The 19,223-nt window shown below is 52.6% G+C and overlaps 1 protein-coding gene across 1 annotated transcript in view; it reads left to right on the top strand.

The window, feature by feature from the left end:
• The window catches only part of LOC125724925 (kin of IRRE-like protein 3), a 131,817-nt gene that overhangs the window by 71,408 nt on the left and 41,186 nt on the right, over nucleotides 1-19,223 (top strand). The window contains 1 exon segment of the mRNA XM_049001402.1: nucleotides 13,709-13,858. Within this exon segment, the coding sequence (XP_048857359.1) occupies nucleotides 13,709-13,858 (150 nt within the window).

Raw genomic sequence — 19,223 nt, 5'->3', positions numbered from 1 at the left:
TTCGTAAGTCGTCATTTAGCATCATTTTAAGGGTATATGCAAGTACAAAGAACTAGGATGCTGGGAGTACGCACGCTACGCTGCTGCGCGGCGGGAGTAGCGACCAGAAGTCATGCTAGGCGGAATTGGCGCACAGAAAAAAAAATTATGTTGCGGACAGGAAACACAGTTTGGACTTACAGCCGTCTTCGTTCGTATGTCTGAAAGTTCATAAGTTGAAAGTTCATAAGTAGAGGAGTGTCTGTATAGTGTATATTTTTATTCACACACAAAGCACTTATCCAAAATGTGGACAAGTTGTGGGTTCAAATCCCAAGCGCCAGCAGTGTGATGTCACCAGTGGACCCTTGAGCATGGGCCCTTAACCCCCAATTGCTCCAGAGTCTGACCCTATTTTGTCTCTTTGTATTAAAGTGTCTGTTAAATAAATAAAATGTAGGTACAAATTTATCTCCAGGAATTCCACCTCATAGCCTCCGGGTATAGAACCATATTCATCATTCCATGTGTCTCGTTTCTTGCTGGAAGAGATTCACACTGCCTCTGACGCCAGCAGGTACAGGCCTAATCTGCCTGTAGGAATAGCGCCCCTTTGTCAACGCGTCCTGCACTGATACCTTGGCCTGGAGTCCGGAGCCCTTTCAGGATGTTAGAGGCGAAGCGTGTTTATGGACGTGGGGTCTCAGGGACAAGTGTGATGACCTGCAGGTATGAGAGCAGCTGCGAATTAATTACCTGCTGACGAGGACCCTGCACCCACCCTCCCTGTTTATGGACAGGAGAAGAGATAGGGGAGATAATTCCTCTGATTACCCACCTGCTCTCCGCTGCCCTCTCACTGCATTGACAGCCCTGTGGTGCTTTCGAGTTATTTACCATCCAGCACCAAGCATCAATTCTTCACCCCCGCCCCGTCACACTCATCTGGCGACTCACAGTGGAGGCGGTGCCCAAAAATATCTGCCGGATTCCCGATTGGCCCAACTGCTGCTCCCCAGTGTACCCAGCTCCTCATTGGTTCTGAGAATATTGACCGATCCCTGCTTACCACTTGGTCTTTCTGTCGCTCATCGGGACCTGACGACGGCAGATGGGGACACCAAGCGGGAACGTCCTATCTTTGAGGGTCCGTTCACCGGTGTGTTCTGGATTTTAAAAACAGCGAGGTGTAGGGGACTAGCCGAAATCAGCTCGGGGGAAAAACTTCATTAAAATGAATTAATATTAATTAATAACAAAAAATTTGATGTCATTGATTATGTAGTCAGTTTTAGCAAAGCTCATTCCGTACGGCCGTAATTCTTCTGCAGTACTTGCTCATTAAATTTTGCAGAAACTAATTTTAAATAAAACTGACCAGGCTAACGAGCAAAGCAGGCTCCGTAATGAATAATTCTATGCAGAGAGGTCGCTGTAACGCACCAAGATCACTGCCTGTTTAACTTTCTTAAAGTCACATATTTTCAGGGAAATTCAGGTTGGTGTTGTCTGTCTGTGCAAATCAGAACGCAAGTGAACTTAGCGTCAGCGAGTGGTACAGATCCAGTAGTTGCCCTCACTGAAAAAGTCATAGCTGGTTAGCAGAATGTGCTACTGCAGTGTCCCCTAAATAAGGACCATGTTTATTTAATTTTTACTGTAATGACTGTTTGTGACCCCCAAACTTCAGGGCCCCCATGTGAATGTGTAAGCACCACTGATCCAGTGTACAAAATGGCTGTGTTTAAATCTTTTCATTTCGAAGGTACTAGAGAAACACAACACGGCAAATTGTTATCGTGTGTAGTTTACATTTTTGAGATGCCTGAAATTTATGCTGACATCACTGTCGTGCTTATCATCCCTTTTACAATGTAAATTGATTTAGGCATGTTTAGGATGCTCTGTGGCTGACCCTCGACAGCCCTGCGATGGACAGGCATCCCATTCAGGTTGTGCCCCCACCCTGTGCCCTATGCCACTTGGGATTTGCCTCCATTGCGATGGATCGATGGCTGGTGATTGCCCAATTGTTCCTTGTCCCCATCCACCAGTCCAACACTTCTGTGCAGAATCTGCAAACTGACGCAGGAGCTGCTGCTATAAATGTTGTCCTCTTGGGGGTTGCGTGTCCCGCGATGATGACATCACGGATGGATTCTGGGGGGGACTGGCGGGGACGGCGGCATTAAGCTGGTTTCAAACAAAGTGCCCGGTGAACAGCACGTCGAAAATATCCGGCAAGGTCATTTCGGCGAGGTGGGATCGATGTTGTGAAAAAGGCCGCGGCACACGGCAGGCGGCCGGTCGCCCCGGGAGGTGGCGGGAACTGTCAGATCGATCCCGGCGTGAGCCTCGGATAAATGGAAACACTAAAGCTTTTTGTCATAAACGAAGGAGCTCAAGTGGGAGGTGAACTTTGCGCGTGTGTCGGGGGCTGTTATTAGCCGAACCACGGGCGTCCCTTTTAGTTTTTATCATAGATCGTGTGAGTTCGTTAGCGTGTGGCATCTTCCTCCCTCAGTATTCCGGCTCCTTCCCAAGCCTTCGTCCTGATGTCGCCGAGACCCCCCCTTAGCCCATCAGATCAGCCTCTCTAATTAGGGAGTTAATTAAAACGGGCCTTTTCTGTGCGAGTCAATCTTTGGTAGGGAGAGACGAGACTTCTGATCCAAAATCAAACAGTCGTTAAGGTCCAGCAGACCGCCGGCGCTGAGGAGGTGAGGACCACGACAAACTCCCCTCCTCCGTGCCCCCAGCAACCTCAGTCCGCCCGTTAAGGATCCATCATGGGCAGATAATGAGAAAGTCGATGCCATGATTGCCGGTGGCGCCGTAAAGTCCGAACGGCGACGAGCTGAAGCTCAAAGGCCTCTGTAAAGACCACGACACTCATTCCCACATCTCCTTCATCGTCCTGAACCGGTCACACAGTTTGAGCTATCAGTGTAATATAGCAACGGCATGCAGGAACATTAGATAGATGTTATATCCTGCTGAGAATCCTGCTTCATGGAAGCTTTGAGATCTCCAGAGTGCCTCCTGATTACTCAGTTCCACTTTCATTCTAGGAAATTAGCATCCTTTAATCATTTGTGAGCGTCATATTTTGCTGGAGGAGTTCAGGGAATGACCCCTTGGGAAATCCATCTTGGGATTTCCGTTTTCATCGGCGGATGAAATGAAAGAAAGACTTGAGGTCTGAGAAGTTTCCATCTTGTACCTTCCTGTGGTGCTTGGCCTGAAACGTGGGTCTTCACCCTGTCCGCTGGAGGTTGGGGTCAGGATGGAAGCTTTAATCTTGTGCTTCTAAAACACTTACTTCAGAAACCTCAATGCCTTTTAAAATCTCAATTATTACAAATAATAAAACAGCAGCATTCTATAGTTAATTATGCATAACATTCAGGTTATGGGGTTAGGGTTAGCCTTGAGCCTGACAGGTTAGCGGTGAGGTTACGGGGTTAGCGTTGAGGTTACGAGGCCATGCCCTTAACACTTACACTAATGTTTCTCACCCACCCTGGACAAGCAGTAGCCTGAAAGCCAGGAAACTGCCGTGCTGGGATCCCACATCCAACACCGTAATGCCCCGTGGAGCTTAGGGTCGGTGTCTGGCCCCGGTTTTGAGAGCGCTAGGCAGACACCCTTCTTCTCAGCCTGTGGCATCCTGACTTTCTGGTCTTTGCTTCTTATTACTTTAGTCACCATGGATTTCAGTACCTGCTTTGTTACCCTCTCGTTAGCCTCTTGTTAGCTTCTCATTACCCTATAATTAGGGTGTTGTTAGCCTGCTGTTACCCTCTTGTTGGTCTATCGTTAGCCTCCTGCTAACTTTTCATTAGCCTGTCGTTAATCTTTTCTTAGTTTGTTAGCTTCTCCTTAGCCTTTTGTCAGTCCGTTGTTAGCCGCTCGTTAGCCTTTCCTTAGTCCATTGTTAGCCTCTCGTTAGCCTTTCTTTAGTCTGTCATTAGCTTGGTTAGCACTCAATGCAGTGCAGCAAACTCGCTACACTTCCCGCATCCTTTTGCTTGTTCATCATTCTGTCATTTGTAATATGAAATGAAGGTGAACGCGGCAGCTAAAACGGCGGCTCGACACGAAGCGCTATGGAGCACAGCAGTAGACGCGGCGTTATTAAAAAGGAGACACGCGAGGGCTTACTTATGCAAATAAACGAGCGTTTGAGATTGTCCCGCCATGGGGCTACACGGGCGGGAAAATCGGAAGGATCATCATCAAAGAGGCCAAAAGAGTGACTTCGGCTGCCTCGTTCAGCCGTATTATAGCCCCCAACACGGAACACAGGAGACATTGTTATGTTTTTAATGGTGCATTTCATCTCTGTCGGTTCTAACACTCTGCTCTTTCTTACTGGGTGGGCACCTCCCCCGCCCAGGGCTCAGTGCCCTAGGCCATGGACAGAAAGGGGGAACCCCAAGGCGGCTGCCCTGGGGAGCTATAAAGAGCAGAAAGCGGACCAGATAACAGCCCATGCTGTGTAAACAGACAGTTTAAACAGACCTCCACTGTGTTCTTTAGTGTGTGTTGTAGAGAGTGCCCCCTACTGTAGACTGATATGCTCTCAAATTACAATTCTCACACGTCACGCCCCTCAGCCTGCAATACGTTAACTGTAAAAACCAGCGTCCATTTAAGTGCGTGTGCCAGGCCGGGGAGGAATTAGGTCTGTGAATCAGCCCCCACCCCCCCCAGATCGTTTTTATGGACTCTAGCCTGTCTATCCTGGAGCCCCGCCTTCCTGTCATCGATCTTTTATTCTCGTCTTTCATTTTCCTGCCATCTTTCAGCTCTCCCACCCTCACTGGCCGGCGTCTGTACAGAGCCGTAAAGCGTCTGCTGGCCAGCGCCAGTCACTGAGGCACGCCGCCGCTGTCCGCGTCTCCCTTCGCCCGTAATCTGTTTCCACTGCGGTGTCTCGTCCTGTCAGCAACTCAATGGCAAGTGAACGCATGGTGAGCGACAGATAGAGGGAGACTGAGAGAGAGAGATATTGACCACTTGACAACAGGGAAAATTGAGCTCTGGCTTGTCTGTGAGATCATTTAGGCAGCCTGTCTGGCCAGTTTGATGGAGGGGCCCAGACCTCGGTCACTGGATGGATGGCCCCAGACACCCTGGTCACTGGGTGGAGGGCCCCAGACACCCTGCTCACTGGATGGAGGGCCCCAGACACCCCCGCTCACTGGATGGAGGTCCTCAGACCCCCCCGCTCACTGGATGGAGGGCTGCAGATACCCCAGTCACTGGATGGAGGGTCCCACACCACATCCAGGCAAAATTGGCTAAGGTTCAACTAATTCTGAAGGTCATATTCCCCACCCAAGGGTACAACAGCATATCTCTGAATGGGATCTGGCTCTGTAACCTTCATCTCTCTATCTGTGTGTTACACGCCAAGTCACACAGCAGGGACACTTCAACACACTGGGTGTGCTTATATGTGTGTAGGTTTATGTTAAAAATTCAGACGACGACACATGGTTTCCTGAAGATTGGGGGTGTGGAGACCAGGCCACGATGTGAGGTGGAGGTCTTGAGGCAGTTCCGCTCGCTGCCCCTCTCCCCCCCCGTCGCGCCCCTGCCCGCCTGCCGCGTCGATGGCTCCTCAGATGGAGTCTTTGAGTTCCCCATTTGGCATTTCTGTGTCTGACTCAGGCTTTTTGGTTTAATTTAATCCCAGCCTCTGAAATCATTCAAGCAGAGATGCCCTGGGAGCTATGGCCTGGGGCGGGGGGGTTGCACAATCGATCTCCCCCCTCCGCAAATGCATACATACACTAATTTGCATGCAGGGCTGCACACACAGATGTGAGGCCTTGATTCGTCCCAACTGGACTAAATGCTCAGGAATAAGAGCTGCCGGCCTACAGCAACCCCCCCCTCCCCAAAGAATGGGGTGGGGGGTGCTCTTGGCTTTAGTAGAATATCTTAGGAGTTTGTTAAAAGAGGCCCTGCTGTAATGTAAATCCACAAAGCAGACATTGCATGAAGAACAGGGCTGCAGATTAACCTCAAGGTCGGCTGCCCATTAGCATCGATTCTGCCTTTTATACAACACCCCCCCCCCCCCCCCCGACATCGTGCTGGAAACACGGTGGGTGTTTTTTTTAATAAGAGACCAGGCCTTTATGCTGCTGTTAACAAGCCATCCCGGCAGAGCCAAGGCCACCAGCAGTGCCTACGGACTGGGGAGATGAGCTTTACGCATGTGAGAGTGAACCAGGGCTTGTGGGAAGCGAGAAGAGGCCAGCAGATCACAGGGTTTAGCTGCAGTCACGACCCCATAACCTGTCAGTGCTCCAGAGGCACCCCTTGTCACATGAATGATGCCTAATATTGTTATATAACCTGCCCTTGGGGTATTTCTGCTTATTTTCCTCAATGCCCCCATGCCCCACCAAGCCCTGTCTACTTCTCACAAGACTGGCTTTTTTCCCAGTATGCATGATTCCGAAAAGACTCGCCGTGTCATTTGCGATTCCCCAGATTCTTTTCTGCCTGTCCGCTCTTTCGATTCTCGCCACGTGGTCTGCGTGGGCACTGACCAAACAACGTCCTGGCCAGGTCCTCCGTTCATTGTGCTGGATGTAAATAAGATTTTTCACTAGCGATGCTTCAGCATTGGACCCAGCTTTTTAGAAATATTAAACAGCTGTTAACCGTGTTAAATTACAGTGTTCTGTGACTGTTCGGGAACTAAACTGAGTTGTGACTGTTGTGGAAATGGTAAATAGCCACATCTGTGGATCTCGGAAGAATCCCTTACTCACAGGGAGAACCAGGACTGAATGCATAATAAAAAAAGCCTTTTCACGCTAATATTTCCGAACACTGATTCATTGTGGACTGAAGAAACAGATTGTAAAATTATACCGAATGTTCAAAAACCCTTCCGCATTGATATATCGCTACCTTTCCCGAGACAGAAAGTAGCATATCTGCTCCGTTCTTTTCAGAAAGACTTTTACCGTGAAGTTAATACTTCACTTATTACACAGGATGAACTGTCAGAAATATAAATGGTTCCCCTCTAAAGGCATCAGGCAGAAAAATCAACTTCCATGTATTAGTATATGTCCCGAGGCCAATCAGCTTCATTCAGCTGATTCAACTTTAATCAAAAAGTCTCTGAGACATTCGTTTGGCTGGACCGGCTATCAATCACTGTGAGTTTTCCAATAAAACCCTCGTAATGTCCAACTTCAGAGGACGTTTCTATCAAAATCAGCTAGCAGTTTTACACTTTGTTTCTTTCCACGCCTGGACATCTCGTTAAACAAAACTGATGTAATGTATTCCAGCCGTACGCTTTCACTGCCTCGTTGTAAGGGTATCCCAGGCCCTCTCAGTCACCAGAGGGCAGGCAGGGTGTTCCCCATGGCACACTCCTAAGACCCATTTTCCTTTCAGCTTGCAGGGCTGGTCGCCTTCGTGTTACCGGATGCATGACTGATGCCACGAATGTGGTGGCAGCTCATTAACATCAGACTCACCTGAAGAGTCTCAGTTTGCCAAGCTAAAGTACAGCTGATTTAAAAGAGGCCAGGCAGGATGAATGCGGGGAAAAGGCCCGGCCAATATGCCGTTCCTCACAGATGCTCTCACCAGGAATGCGTGCCTTGTTTCCCGAGGGAAAAGAGGAAGTGGATTCTTGTTGGGGTGTGATGTCGGGGAGACCCCAGAGCCGGCTCGCGGCTTGGCCCATTCACTGGATGATTTCAGACGGAAAGCCGGAACAGAGATCCAGTTTGACCCAGAAGGGCTGCCAGGAAAATGTAGCCCGTACACACCAAGGAGTCCGCGCTCCCCAGCCCAGATCACACACAGCTCTGTAAGCATGGGAATACCACGCCGCTGGACAACGCAAGGCCTGTAAACAGGTTCACCACGCCAAATCCGGGATTGCCATCAGGGAAGAATGACCCAACTGAAGGGACAGAGGCTTATGGGGAAAAAGAACTCGGCGATGTTGGGGATGGGTGGGGGGTGTGTTTACATTGGGTGGGGTGGGTACTGAGCGTCTCCCTGGGGTAGTAGGCGCCGCCGCAAATGGCCAAGGTGCATGCTGGGAATGTTCCTGCCATCTTGTACATTTTGTAATTAATATAATAATAGCTACTTGTGTTGCGTCGTAAGCATTTAGCCGGTGCTCTGGCTGAGATCGGAACCTGCTGGTTTCAGCACCAGCCCTGCTCCCCAACCACTTGTCAGGTCGCTGTCCCAGGGCCTTGCCTCCAGATGGTCATGTTTAGGGAGGGCTGACGCTGACGAGGCCCCCCATCCCAGGCCAGATGTGCGTGTGGGCCCAGACCTCCTGTCTGTCAGACCGCGAGAGGAGCCGTAAGGAATGTAGATGGAGTGGAGGCCCCAGGCAGGCCAGCTGAGATGGAAGGCTCACGCGCGCCCCCTGCTGGATGCTGCTAAAATGGCACATTCCTGCAGCTGAATCCCCCTCAATCAGCCAGCCTGGGAACATTCAGCTCCGCATCCGTGCCCATTAAGGGGCAACCTCGTCCAGCTGGCTCCTTTCAAAGGCTATTTGCTTAAAGAGAGTCAGCCAGGATGAGAAGAGGCAGAGCGACACGGGCAGATTCCAGCGAAAAGTTGCTTTCGAGTTGGGTTTCCTGTCAGAAGTGATGAGCAGTAGCCTGTAGCTGCCCTCCTGAGGCCTTGCGGCTCGTGCCCTGGGCATTGCCGGCATACCTGACACCCTTTAAAATGGCCACTCAGAAGCATGCAGAGATCCCACCGGACCCCTCAAAGCCTCCCGACTGCTTTACCGTCACCCGTACTCCTCCAAGCCATCGGCATGCCAACCCGCGGTACCTCGTCTCGCTCAACGGACCATCTGTCCTTCAAACCGCCATGCCGGGAATCCCAGAATCAACGGCAGCGGTGCCAGGGGCCCGAGCCCTGGCTTTGCCCTAAGCGGACATCGTTATCCGTAATGGAACCTTGGACGCCGGGAAAGGTCGCATGGGGACGCTAATCGACTCATGTTGTCACGGTGATAAGGTGACCTGTTTTTTTCTGTCGTTTTTAACTTCCAGACCTGCTGCAGTGATCCTATTAGGAGGGATGGAGTAATAAAACATACAACCCCCCCCCCGGAGGAACACCAAAGCTGGAGTGGGGGTCATTTAGCTGGACCCTACCGCAGACCCCTGCCATAACTGCTCGGCTGGAAATACTGCCTGCTTAGTTCCCCCGGTTTCTGTAACCAGCGCTCATTTATCTAGAACCTTCTTCTCTGCCCTGGAGTGTATACGGACCTAACAAGGCTTTTAGGATGCTGAGTGAAGTTTAAGGAGGCGGGGCGCAGCTTTGGGGGTGGTATCTGGGACAGGGAAGCCCCCCCCCCCCCACCCCCCACTGCAGGAAGAGGCCCATCAGAACCTGTCCATACCTCACAGCCTGGCGGGATGTGGGCGGGGCTTATACAGAACACCCGCTAACTTAGCCGCTGAATCTTGCGTCCCGTACGGCCTGATCGCTTATTTAACTTCAGTGTGAGTCTGCGTTTCCTGGGAAACACGGCAGTGACAGGAAAAACCCCATCAGAATACATCACACTTCACAGATATACATGAATACACACACACACACGAATACACTGAGACAGAGACAGACATAGAGGGACAGGGACTGCCCTGAAAGTTCACTGCTAATGACGTCATTAACATAAACGTCTGAGATATGAACACACGCTGCGTTGAGTCGGAGGGCCAGCTCAAGATCCACATGGGGGGCCAAATGTTACATTTGAGTTATTCTGGCAGTAGGGGGAGATGGGGGGGTTACAAAACAATCATTAAGTGTAACTTCGGACCGCCTGCTGGTGTCTTGGCCCTCTCTTTATGGGGGAGTGCCCCTGTCATCTGCAAATGATGCAAGATGGGATACATGATTTAGGTTGGGGGGGGGGGGGGCTCCCCTTTTCAAGACAAATAGCAGCGTGTTAAAAAGACGTGGAAGCAGAGAGATGTGGGGGGGGGGGGGGGAGGGGAGTGGACCGTGGCAGTTTACAGGGAGTGTGGGTAGCAGGGAGACCAGCCAGGGGGCGCCTGTGAGTCACGGGACTTTGGTCCATGTCAATAATCAACAGTGTTTGTGAGAATGTACCTGGTACTGACCAGCAGATGGCGTAATGGCTAAAGAGCTGAATTGTACCTTTAATAAGCCCACGGATGTGCAAAGATGGAGCGTGCGGCTGTCCACCATGTCGCCCAGTAATGTAGCATAATGTAGTGTGTTGGGGAAAGAGCCCCCCCCCCACACCGTTAGCGGAGCCCCCCACCCCACACAGCACGATCCGGGGACAACGGGAAGGAGCGCCAACGACGAGAAGGAGGGTGAGAGATACACATGTTCGGACTGGAGGTCTCTTCAATCAAATGCGTAACCACTGAGGGGCAAATCCCTTCATTCCTAAATATCCCTAAACATTCAGTACTATTAGCAGCGAAATTATTTAAAAAAATATATATTTCACGTAAGAATTAGAAATAAAGTGTAAGTAAGCTCAAAATGGCCCCAAACTCTGTGCTGTGGATGATATTTTAGGCAGCCGTTTGCAGTAAATAAAAAAGAAAACGGCATTGTGGGTAATAGTTCCTTTGCCATTCCCAGCGTACGGCGGTGCCATTCTTCATTAAACATGGGGCAGGGGGTAAGCGGGAGCTGTTTGCGCTCGCATGCATTTCTGAACGCGCTAATCGTAAATCACACGGCCCCATCGCTCAGCTTCCCAAGCGGTATTTAAAAGTTTCTCGGTGCTCCTGCGGCTCTTCGTTTTGTCGCATGACAGAATGCACCGCCGATGCCACCTCTCCTGCTCCTTCTCCACTATCGTCCTGCCCCCTCCCTGCGGAGGCGGGGCGGCAGCCCCCTGGGGCTGCGGATCTTAATTATCGACCTGCGAGCAGACATCAGACGGGGCAGCCGGCGAATCGGCCACAGCTGATCCTTCCAAATGAGTCTGATTACTTACCCTTCCCCGCCCAAAAAGGGGGTGGTGCAGGGAACAGCCAATCTCGCGGGGGAGCCGTGACGCACCAATGAAAACACCCCATCCTGCCTTTATTCTGATCTCATTCCTGCTCCCTATGAGATCTTATCTGTCTCACACCCACCCACAGGTTGTAGATTCAGTTCCACCTCTGATCTGTGTGCGCGGAGCTTGCATGTTCTTCCCGTGTCGAATGGCCGGCCTCCTGTGTGTTGTCTGTGATGTGACGGCGTTCCTGTGCTGTCTCCGATGACCACCCTCCCCTCCCCCAACTCCCCGGTTACCCTCTGGCAGAAAGATGGATGGGTAACTCTCCCGGTCCATTAATCCTTGCATATTTTCTTTTTTTTACACAGCTGGAGGTTTAGCAAAAGGATTAATGTTGGGCACCTACTAGAAAATTAACGATAAATGGCATGAAGATTGCAGGTTGTAGGTGAACATGAACATGTAGTACCTTGGTCGAACTGATACTATGAGGGTGGGATCGTGTGACTCCAACAGGCCATGTATTGTATGTAATAGGAATATTAACCTAGTTTCTTCAAAGAGGATTTACTTGCCTTCTGGCAGTAAATTCCAGCCTCGATACTGTGATCGTGGTACTGAAGGGTGACCACAGTACCAGGACCTAACCTTCAGGGGGTGTGTTGGCCTCTTATAGGTATTCTGTCTTCACAACATACCCCCGCATGGTGCGCGTCATATTGCGACTTCGCTCACTCCTGTTTCCAGTCTGCATCCCGGGCGCAGGATTCCTGCGACAGTGCATGCGACGGAGGCCCAGTTTTCGTGTTTAACGCATCTCTTAACCGCAATTAAAATCCTCGTTATCGCACATTCACGGGGGACTTCTGGAAGTTTGTATCTTTTCTGTCTAGAGAGGAAACAAACAGATAATGTTCGCTTTTATCGTCACGCGGGTGCAAATGGGAAACTGGGGTCTCTGAACGAAGGGAAATTGGGCTGAAGAAGCGGCAATTTGGGAAATATGTTCTCCGAGATGCTTTGCCCGTCTGTCTTATTTTTCACCAGATGTATTTTCATCCATTCAGTGGCTTTTTTTTTGACGTTTTGCCCCAGGGGGGGGTTGGGGGCCTGGAGGGTAGCATTTGAAATTTCATAATCGCGTGTTTAGCTGCATGCATGTCCATGCATCGTGTGTGTAACTATGAAGACGCGTTAAATGGAACATCGGCACCGCTTGTGTGCCCCCCTCCCCCCCCACACTGTTAAAGGTGCCGAGAGTGACCCCAACCAAGCCCGCGTGCACACACCGGGAGACGGGCAGATAAGCGGCCAGTGAGTACAGATGTGTGGGGTCCCTTCCAGCACCGCTGCCGGTGTCCCTGTGCTCGCCGCCGGCATTCTGCCCATTTGGCAGTGCCCATAAGTTCCAGTATAGTTCCTGGTCACCCTTTTCAGTTCCCAGTTCTTGATTGCCAGCAAATAAAATGGACTCGCCTGATTTTTCCACACGGGGTGCCGTCACGCTCGGCTGGACTCCTCCAGGGGGGAGAGGACAGACCCCGACCGCCAGTTACAGCTCTCAGGAGTGGAAAAGACGTCAGGTGTGACCCTCCGGACACACACAGCCCTAATAAACACCCCCAGCCTTTTCACACTGCTGCCGCTATAATGTAGCCTCTTTGCGAGAAGGAGGGCTGGGGGGCAGACTTGGGCCTCCACTTTGGCGGTCACACAGGATTGAGATGAGATCATGTGACTGCATCACAGTGACGTAAACCTGAATTGAATTGGAGGGGGCGGGTGGGACTATTGTGGGCTGTCAGTCACTGGTTAGTTTAACCCACTACGTCCAAAGGCACAATTAACAAGATGTGGGTCAAATCCGGCAGGGCGTGGCAATCCCACAATGCATTGCTTTGGAAATCTTATCTCTTAAATCACCATGTAACCTGAAACTGGTCTCCGCCTTCCATCCGTGTCACAGCCAATAGGAGCGGCTACTGTGGGATCGAATGTGGGGGGGGGGGGGCGTGGCTAATCATGTGACCGACGCACTCCAGGGGGCGCTCTAGTGAAAAGGAGACCCAGTACAATAAGGGTGCAGACGCGTGTATGTGTTACTCCCACGTCACCGTGGTCACCATGAACAGCCTCCCCATTTTTGCAGCATGGGGGGCAGAGCAGGGGCACTAGGGCATTACAGCCATTCAGCATCATTAACGAGCCTTCAGCTGCTTGCCGGAAAAAACAAACGGCCGACGAGGTTCTTAAGAGAAGTGTGTTTCATTATAATATCGCAAAATTGCTGAATTTAAAAAGCAGAATCGAGTTTGCGTCAAAGCGGATGGGGGGTGTTTGTTATTATAAGCGGGGGCGATTACCTGCTGGCACGGCGCCCCCGCCTCATCAAAACAAGGCGAGCGCTGAATTGTATTAAAAGAGCAATTTCGGTGTCATTTTCGGCTGGGAGCGCGGCGAGACAGAGAGAACGCCGCGATAAATGGTGTTTCCGACTCCACCAGAGCTGCCTTCCCGTCCCCCCCCCCCCCTCCGTCCGTTCCTCCGTTTTTCTGTATCCAGGGGTGACTGGTTCCTGTTAGCGATCCCAGGGATGCAGAGCGCGCCGGAAGTGTGCTGGTTCTCCTGCTGCGATCTCTCCAACGTAAGAGCTGCACTGTCATCATTCCTGTGAATTGACAGCCCTCTGCCTTCTCCCCTCCCATCCAGGGTGGTGTGCAGTCTTCACGCAGCAGCCCACCGACGTGGTGGTGGTGTCGGGCCTGCCCGTCACCCTGCCCTGCTCCATCCCCGGTTACCACGGCATCGTGCTCTGGGTGAAGAATGGCTTAGCCCTGGGCGTCAACAGAGACCTCTCAGGTACAGTCACGTGGCTCCTCCCCTTGTTGTCACATGGCCTGGCTTCACTGTTTGGTTTGTCAGGCCACTTTCTTGTTTGCGGATCGTGACTCCTCCCCTTGTTGTCACATGGCCTGGCTTCACTGTTTGGTTTGTCAGGCCACTTTCTTGTTTGCGGATCGTGACTCCTCCCCTTGTTGTCACATGGCCTGGCTTCACTGTTTGGTTTGTCAGGCCACTTTCTTGTTTGCGGATCGTGACTCCTCCCCTTGTTGTCACATGGCCTGGCTTCACTGTTTGGTTTGTCAGGCCACTTTCTTGTTTGCGGATCGTGACTCCTCCCCTTGTTGTCACATGGCCTGGCTTCACTGTTTGGTTTGTCAGGCCACTTTCTTGTTTGCGGATCGTGACTCCTCCCCTTGTTGTCACATGGCCTGGCTTCACTGTTTGGTTTGTCAGACCGCCTTCTTGTTTGCGGATCGTGACCCCTGGCCTTTACCGGACCGCTGGGCAGATCCTGGGACACACACGTGACCATAGACGGGATGGACCCCCTGTCATTTACTTAGCATCCCCTTCAGCCTGACACTGTACAGAAGCTGCCCGCTCATCCCACCAATCAGTGAACTCTTCCCAGCCCCCGTCGTGTGGGAGATGAATGATTCCTCTTGGTGCCATTAACACTCCCCATACTCCGTGAGACTCTGCTTCCTGCTGAATGGCTGACTTATCAGCCCTGCCCCCCCCCCACCCCGTCTGGCTTGCCTTTTCTTGGCTGTCAGGTTTGATTCAGTTGTTGATTCAATTCAGATCCATTCAAATATATCATCTGATTATTCTTAACAACCCGGATCAATTACTTAAGTTGGCTTCCGATTAAATGACATTGTTTCTTTGAGAATGGACCAAATCAAGTTAAGGATTTTTGTTTCTTTGTCAGCTTGAGGAGATGGAGGCTGGGGTGGGTAGGGGGGCGGCGGAGGGGTCAGGATCACATTACAGCCCGGTCAGGCTTGACTAATCGGCCCGGATTCTGCAGGCTCAGCACATTCCCGGCCCCGGGCGGGAGCCTCGGATACAGGCACATAAATCTGCTGTCTGTGAGCCACTGGGCACCTCACATGACCTTCTGGCTGTAGCAGGGGGGGCAGCTTAATGCTAATGGGCTCCTCAGCAGGCGTATACGGCGCTCACCCCAGGTGCTACGTGCAGCGTGTCGGAAGACAGACGACCCACTCTCAGGGCCCCCCAGCTCCATTCCGGAAAAGCGGGTTCAAGCCACTAGAGTCTGAGAAGCCTCCCTCAGCCCCCACTCCACTTCTTATTCGTTTGTCTGACTTGCATTATTTTAATTAAAGATGGATGCCGAATCTGAGCTACCTGCCCTGCGTGCGGGCGGGCACCATATGGGCATGCGGGGGCCGTGTGGGAGTGCGGGGGCTTTGTGGGAGTGCGGGGGCCATGTGGGCATGCGGGGGCTGTGTGGGAGTGCGGGGGCTTTGTGGGAGTGCGGGGGCCGTGTGGGCGGGCGGGGGCCGTGTGGGCGGGTGGGCACCATATGGGCATGCGGGGGCTGTGTGGGCGGGCGGGCACCCTATGGGCATGCGGGGGCCTTGTGGGAGTGCGGGGGCCGTGTGGCTGTGTGGGGGCCGTGTGGGAGAGCGGGGACCATATGAGCTTGCGGGGACCATGCGGGCGGGTGGGGGCCATGTGGCTGTGTGGGGGGCGTGTAGCTGTGTGGGGGGCGTGTGGGCATATGGGGGCCATGTGGCTGTGTGGGGGGCGTGTGGGCATGCGGGGGCCGTGTAGCTGTGTGGGGGGCGTGTGGGCATATGGGGGCCATGTGGCTGTGTGGGGGGCGTGTAGCTGTGTGGGGGGCGTGTGGGCATGCGGGGGCCGTGTAGCTGTGTGGGGGGCGTGTGGCTGTGTGGGGGGCGTGTGGGCATGCGGGGGCCGTGTAGCTGTGTGGGGGGCGTGTGGGCATATGGGGGCCGTGTAGCTGTGTGGGGGGCGTGTGGGCATGCGGGGGCCGTGTAGCTGTGTGGGGGGCGTGTGGGCATATGGGGGCCGTTGTAGCTGTGTGGGGGGCGTGTGGGGCATATGGGGGCCGTGTAGCTGTGTGGGGGGCGTGTGGGCATGCGGCGGCCGTGTAGCTGTGTGGGGGGCGTGTGGGCATGCGGGGGCCGTGTAGCTGTGTGGGGGGCGTGTGGGCATATGGGGGCCGTGTAGCTGTGTGGGGGGCGTGTGGGCATGCGGGGGCCGTGTAGCTGTGTGGGGGGCGTGTGGGCATATGGGGGCCGTGTAGCTGTGTGGGGGGCGTGTGGGCATATGGGGGCCATGTGGCTGTGTGGGGGGCGTGTGGGCATATGGGGGCCATGTGGCTGTGTGGGGGGCGTGTGGGCATATGGGGGCCATGTGGCTGTGTGGGGGGCGTGTGGGCATATGGGGGCCATGTGGCTGTGTGGGGGGCGTGTGGGCATATGGGGGCCATGTGGCTGTGTGGGGGGCGTGTGGGCATATGGGGGCCATGTGGCTGTGTGGGGGGCGTGTGGGCATATGGGGGCCATGTGGCTGTGTGGGGGGCGTGTGGGCATATGGGGGCCGTGTAGCTGTGTGGGGGGCGTGTGGGCATATGGGGGCCATGTGGCTGTGTGGGGGGCGTGTGGGCATATGGGGGCCATGTGGCTGTGTGGGGGGCGTGTGGGCATATGGGGGCCGTGTAGCTGTGTGGGGGGCGTGTGGGCATATGGGGGCCGTGTAGCTGTGTGGGGGGCGTGTGAGCATGCAGGGGCCTTGTGGGCAGACGGGCACCATATGAGCTTGCGGGGGCTGTGTGGGCATGCAGTGTGGTTAATCCCACAGGTTGTTTATTAGGAAGCATAATGAAAGGCTAATGAAATGGAACAATAAGCCCCCACACATGTCAAAACTGGGAGGCCATTGGGAACAAGGGGATGTCAGGACAGGTCTGCATCATGACTGGGGGGCGGCATCGGGACACACCTCTCTCAGGTTCCATCGCCCACCCCCCCCGCAGACCTGGACTGGCACTCACTCTCACCTCGGACCCCAGACTTACCACCTGCAGCCCATTTCCCTCACCCCATGCCCACATGCCCCCCCTCTTTCTAATATTGCTGCAGGCATTTCGTCCTACCCTAACCCACCCGATGGGCCGGGGTTCAGGCGGAAGAAATCCGCAGGTGCCTGAAAATGGGTTGAATGCTCCAGAAGAGTATGTAGGCCAATGCTTAAAATCGGCCACAGGGTGACAATCAAATGGTGGAGCAAGTGACCCTGTTATGGACCAATCATGTAATACTGGTCCAAGGGATCAGCATTCAAACCTGATTCCTCCCCCCCCCCCACATCCTGAGATCAGCACTCCAACCTGCCCCCCCACACCCCAGGATCAGCACACAAACCTGCCCCCCCTCCCCCACACCCCAGGATCAGCACACAAACCTGCCCCCCCTCATGCCCCAAGATCGGCACTCCAACCTGCCCCCCACACCCCAGGATCAGCACACAAACCTGCCCCCCTCATGCCCCGAGATCAGCACTCCAACCTGCCCCCCCACACCCCAGGATCAGCACACAAACCTGTCCCCCTCATGCCCCAAGATCAGCACTCCAACCTGCACCCCTCCACGTCCACATGCTTCCTGTCTCATTCGATGCAAGACCTACCAGACGGGGCTAATTAGCCATAGCTTAGAGCAGCTAATCACCGTTAATCCCAGGTCTTTATGCTGAACGGATCCAGTTAAAAGGTGGGGAGTGAAACACTGGGACGCCTCACCCAGCGTGACCATGACAGCACCAGTCCACTGAGACCCGGCACAGTGAGGCAGCGCCCAATTCTGACTCCTCATATTCCATTCTAAGGGAGGCAGGCGAGGGCATCTTCGGAAGTGGTGCATCATGGGAGATGAGTTTCTGAGGAAGTTTAGCACTCCACGCTTCATAGTGGGAGCAGGAAGAGCTTTCACTGGGGTAATGAGGATCTGGGACCTTTCTGGCTGTTGACTTTGGGGATTCTTACAGAAGGTGTTTTATTTTTTTTATTCATGCTTAGACACGGGCCATCCAGGGATCTGAACAAGCAACCTTCAGGCACCCAGACTAGCTGCCATGTGTTTCAGGAATTTTTTTATGGTGGGGGGGGGGGGGGGGGGGGGGCGTAAGAGGAGCCATAATTCATACCAAGGGGCCAACCTTAACATTAGCCATTAGCAATTTCTGTCCCTCCTCCAGGATGATGTCACATCAAGGATATTTTAGCCTCTCCCATCGCTTCAGTGATGATCGTGCCGCTTAATCTGCCGTCTCTTTAACGGCAAAGCTACACAGGAGAGATGTTCTTAATCTGCATGTTAACGTGTGGGTATGTGTGTGTGTGTGTGTCTTTGTGTGTGTGTGTGTCTGTGTGTGTGTGTCTTTGTGAGTGTCTGTGTGTGTATGTGTGTGTGTGTCTTTCTGTGTGTGTGTTTGTCTTTGTGAATGTGTGTGTGTGTCTTTGTGTGTCTGTGTGTGGTGTGTGTGTGTGTCTTCTTGTGTGTCTTTGTGTGTCTGTCTGTATGTGTCTTAGTGTGTTTGTGTCTGTGAGTGAGTGTGTGTCTGTGTGTGTCTTCGTGTGTTTGTGTGTGTGTGTCTTTGTGAGAGTGTGTGTGTGTCTTTGTGAGCATGTGTGTTTGTGTGTGTGTCTGTGTCTGTGTGTGTCTGTGTCTGTGTGTGTCATACTTGCACAGACTGGCTTTTACATAAACATAAACACAAATTAAAGCCGCGCTCTTATTTTCAGCGGCTAACAGATGTGTAATGCATGTCCTCTTAATGGCTGCTTTGTGTGAAATAACGCTTCTTCCTGCAGTGAACAGCCCTCATGTTTACTGTGGGGAAAGATAAAAAAAAAATACCCTTCTCATTTTGTGTTATTAATCCATAAATCCGCAACCAAGCTGGAGAAAATCTCTGTTTTCTTGGGAATGGGCCTTCAGATGTTGCTGGGCGAGTTTCTGGGCGTCTTTGTAGTGACGATTTACGGGCAAAAAAACAAGTCAAATGAGTGGTAATCTACCCTTGTGGTGCCTTTTTATGTTTTATTGGTGAAGGAAATGTTTGGGTCTAAGGTGTGTCATGTCAGCCAAGGGACGCCTGGGTGCCTGTGACTGTAATCCGACGGACCTGTGCCTCTCCTTTGAAGTCCAAACTGAAGAGCAAATGTCCCTCTCAATGTAATAAAAACTAGTTTGATGTTGTGGGGACCATTTTTCAGGTCCCCACAAAGATATGTGAATGCAATCAAAAAACTAAAAATGCTAAAAGGATCGTATTTAGTTTGGTTACTTATGGTTAGGGTTAGGGCTGGGTAGGGGTTAAGGTC

This window comes from Brienomyrus brachyistius, unplaced genomic scaffold, assembly GCF_023856365.1.
Source record: "Brienomyrus brachyistius isolate T26 unplaced genomic scaffold, BBRACH_0.4 scaffold58, whole genome shotgun sequence".
NCBI lineage: Eukaryota > Metazoa > Chordata > Actinopteri > Osteoglossiformes > Mormyridae > Brienomyrus > Brienomyrus brachyistius.
The sequence above is the reverse complement of the archived record's forward strand: the minus strand, read 5'-3'. Positions and strand labels throughout refer to the sequence as shown.